Raw genomic sequence first — 3,560 nt, 5'->3', positions numbered from 1 at the left:
CATCTATATTCAGGTTCCAGTTCCTTGCCACTACAAAAAAGGCTGCTATCAACATTTTTGCACATATAGGTCCTTTTCCTACTTTTATGATTTCCTTGGCATACAGACCCAATAGAGACACTGCTGGATCAAAAAGTATGCTAGTCCTTTAGGCATAATTCCAAATTGTTCTCTGGAAAGATTAGATCAGTTCACAATGATATATTAGGGTCCCAGTTTTCCTTCATTCTCTCAAACATTTATCATTGTTTTTCCCCAACCATCTTAGCCAATCTGTGAAGTGTGTAGTGGTACCTCAGAAACTCCTTTCTTTATGATGAAGATTCCATAGTTATTAAGGTGGCCAAAAGAGGAATTGATGAATTTTTTACCCCCAATGATTTGAGACCCTGAAAATAATAATGATTTACAAAACACCTCTACATCTAGATCTATAAATGCATAAAGTCCAGAAATTAGAAATCCTTCTTCAGGAATAAAAAAAAGAGAAAGAAAAAGAAAAAAAAGTTCTACTTTCTTGAGAATGGAAAAATGTTCCTGAGTATACAATTAAATGTGCAGCAGGTTAATGAGAATGATACTTGAATTGAGATTCATGTCATAGAGATCTAAGTCATACTTGCTTCATAAATTAGACTATTAGATTAGTGTCAGAGAGGATAAAGTTTCTCTATCCCATCAAATAGGATATATCCCTCTGAGGACAAGGTATTTATTGCAGGAGACTTGCAATTTTTTTAACATGTGCTGTGACTTTAGAAGAGTGAAATAAAGAATATGAGCTGCTATGATCATTGCAGTGAGGGAGTATACCTGAGACTGTGGCTACATTATTTAGATGAAATGTTATTCAATGTAAAATGAAACATAAAGCAGACTCAAAAAGCAAAAGAGATGCAAAGATCAGGACAATAGACCACAAGAAAAAAGTGATTCATAAAACAGATTGAATCTGTTGATCATTGGAAATAGAGGATGATTGAGGAGCTTTGACAAATAGAAATGTGACTAAGATTGATTAGAAATTTATTATTAACAGAACACATGTGATCTAATTGTTGAAATAATGTGGGCTGATTAACATTAAGTCATAACCTTCTGTTCCGGTGTGTCAGTGTCACCAATGTTTCCCAGAGTTTTAGGACCAGATCTAGGAGACTTTTGGTTCTGAAGTTCAGGAAACAGACTTCTTACTGGGAGGAAGACTTTCCCCATTTTGAATAGAATAAGACATGCAAATTGGGTCCCTCCCTACTGGAATGAAAAGCAGTGCCCTGTATCTCTGGAGCACAAGCTCAAGCTGTTTGTGTCCTATGCAGAGGACTAACCTAGAAACACACCATGAAACTGAGGCTGAATTGGATTTTCCTTCTGACTTTTTTCCAAGGTAGTTTGATGGAGAGGGCAGGGACAATATGAAGTAGTAACTTAATGTGACTATTGACTTTAATGTAATGTCTCTGTGTTTCAGGTGTCCAGTGTGATGTGCAGTTGGTAGAATCTGGGGGAGATGTGGTTCAGCCTGGAGGATCTCTGCGTCTCTCCTGCAAGGCTTCTGGATTTACCTTCGGTAGCTACTGGATGGAATGGGTCCGCCAGGCTCCAGGGAAGGGACTAGAATGGGTTGCAAGCATTCACACAGATGGAAGTAGTACATACTATCCAGACTCTGTGAAAGGTCGATTCACCATCTCCCGAGATGATGGCAACAGCATGCTACATCTACAGATGAATTCCCTTAGTACTCAGGACACAGCTATATATTACTGTGCAGGAGACACAGTGAGGAAAAATAATATGAGGCTAGACAGAAATTTCCCCTGCCAGGAAGTAACATGCCAGCAAGGCCAGTAAAAGTTGTCCTCATGAGAGCTCATGATGCACAGAGTACAGAATTTCTACATCCAGAAACTGGTGTGAAGTGAAACTGAGCCATTTCTATTTATGGCATATGTTGTTTTTTCCTCTATCCCCGGAGAAAGCAACTTTTCCCACTAACTAGTTGTCATTTTCAGTGCCTCACTCTCACACCCATCTTCTCCCCACATTTAATCAGTAGCTATGTCCTATATTTCTGCTTTCATCACTATTTTTTAAACTCTCTTTCTCTGCTCAACTGCTGCAACTACACTGAAGTAGGCATCATCAGGATTATTATGCATCTGATGGTTGTCCCTCCCTCAGTACTCTCTTCACTATAGTCTGTTCTAAATTCAGTTATCAGAATTATCTTTCAAAAGCACAAGTCTAACCATCTCCATCAAATTCCACATTATTCCATAAATTACCTCCAGGATAAAATATAAAATCCTATTTGTCTTTTAAATCTTTCATAGCCATGGCCACTTCTTGGAAAAGATTTTTTATTTCATCCTATGTTCCTTTCTTCCACATATTCAGCAATACAGTGACACCAACCTCCTTTTTGCTCCTTTCACAAGAGATTCCATCTCCATGTGTTTTGACTAGCTGGAATTTTCTATATCTCTGCCATTTGTTCCTCTTGGATTTTTTCAGCTCTTACCTAAAATTATCCCAAAATAAAACTTCCTGTTAACCCTTTGTCTTATTTGACTTACTCTCTGATTTTAGAAGATACTAGAATTCTTCTCTGTAATGTTCTTCTTTTCTAAAATATGATCGTCCTCCAGGAGCAGATTTCTTGGGGAGCTTCTGGAGGCAACTTTAGTTTCAGTTCAAAGATATAATCACCTCAAATGCAGCTAGAGTTAAAATCCAAATCCTTTACTGTCTCCTTCAAAATAGCCAGGTTAGTTTTCTTAGAGGCTTATCTCTCTCCTTAGTTCCAAGAGCTCCTTTTGCTAGTCCTTTTGCCTCTTCCAGCTTCAGCCTCTCTTCTTCCAAATCCCCAGCATCTGCTTTCTCGATCTCCTCCACTGACTCTCGGCTGAGGCTTGTCCTTTTATATGCTCTTTTAGAGGTGTGAATTCAATGATTGACTCCTCCTCTGGGAATGGGTTTGTGGGAGCTGTGACTTGTGAATCTCCTGACTGAATACTGACTTGTGAATCTCTAATGCTAATGTGTGAACTCTTAAAGTTGTGAAAGATATGAACTCTGAACTAGAGAACTGCTAAGCACAATGCTAAAATTAGACAACTGACATCACTTTGTAAGAATCCTAACACTTCTCTCCATATTAGAATATATTTATTTAATATCACAAAGTCCCTTCAGTATTACACATGCTTATCTTTTCAGTTCAATCTTGCTGTCAATATAAGTAGTTCAAAATTTCTACTAATACTGGTCTTTTCATTAGCCATACTTGATTCTTTTCTGGTAAAAATCCATTTTTCCTCTGTATGATTAAAATATTTTGCTGAGTAACTTATTTTTGGTTGTGAACCTTTGCTTTTTAATAGTAAACAACTATTATTTAACAAATCTTCTATGGACATGTGGTGATTCCTTAATAGCTGACCCTTATTTTCCTACTTCTAACTACATTTTTTGCTTTAATCAGACATTTTGAAGTTATGTCATAATTTTCATTTTGGTGCAGTGTCTTTCAAAAATGGTACAGTGAATTACTGCTA

The 3,560-nt window shown here is 37.2% G+C and overlaps 1 gene segment (V, D, J or C); it reads left to right on the top strand.

Annotated features, from left to right (window-relative positions):
• Positions 1–727: 727 nt before the first annotated feature.
• On the top strand, positions 728–3,355 carry LOC127549736 (immunoglobulin heavy variable 3-7-like). The segment is given in 2 exon segments: positions 728–1,387; positions 1,472–3,355. Coding segments are annotated over 2 exon segments (429 nt in total).
• Positions 3,356–3,560: the final 205 nt, after the last annotated feature.

The sequence above is a fragment of the Antechinus flavipes genome, chromosome 2 (assembly GCF_016432865.1).
Source record: "Antechinus flavipes isolate AdamAnt ecotype Samford, QLD, Australia chromosome 2, AdamAnt_v2, whole genome shotgun sequence".
Classification (NCBI taxonomy): domain Eukaryota; kingdom Metazoa; phylum Chordata; class Mammalia; order Dasyuromorphia; family Dasyuridae; genus Antechinus; species Antechinus flavipes.
Note: the sequence above shows the minus strand (reverse complement) of the source record. Positions and strands in the feature narration are given on the sequence as shown.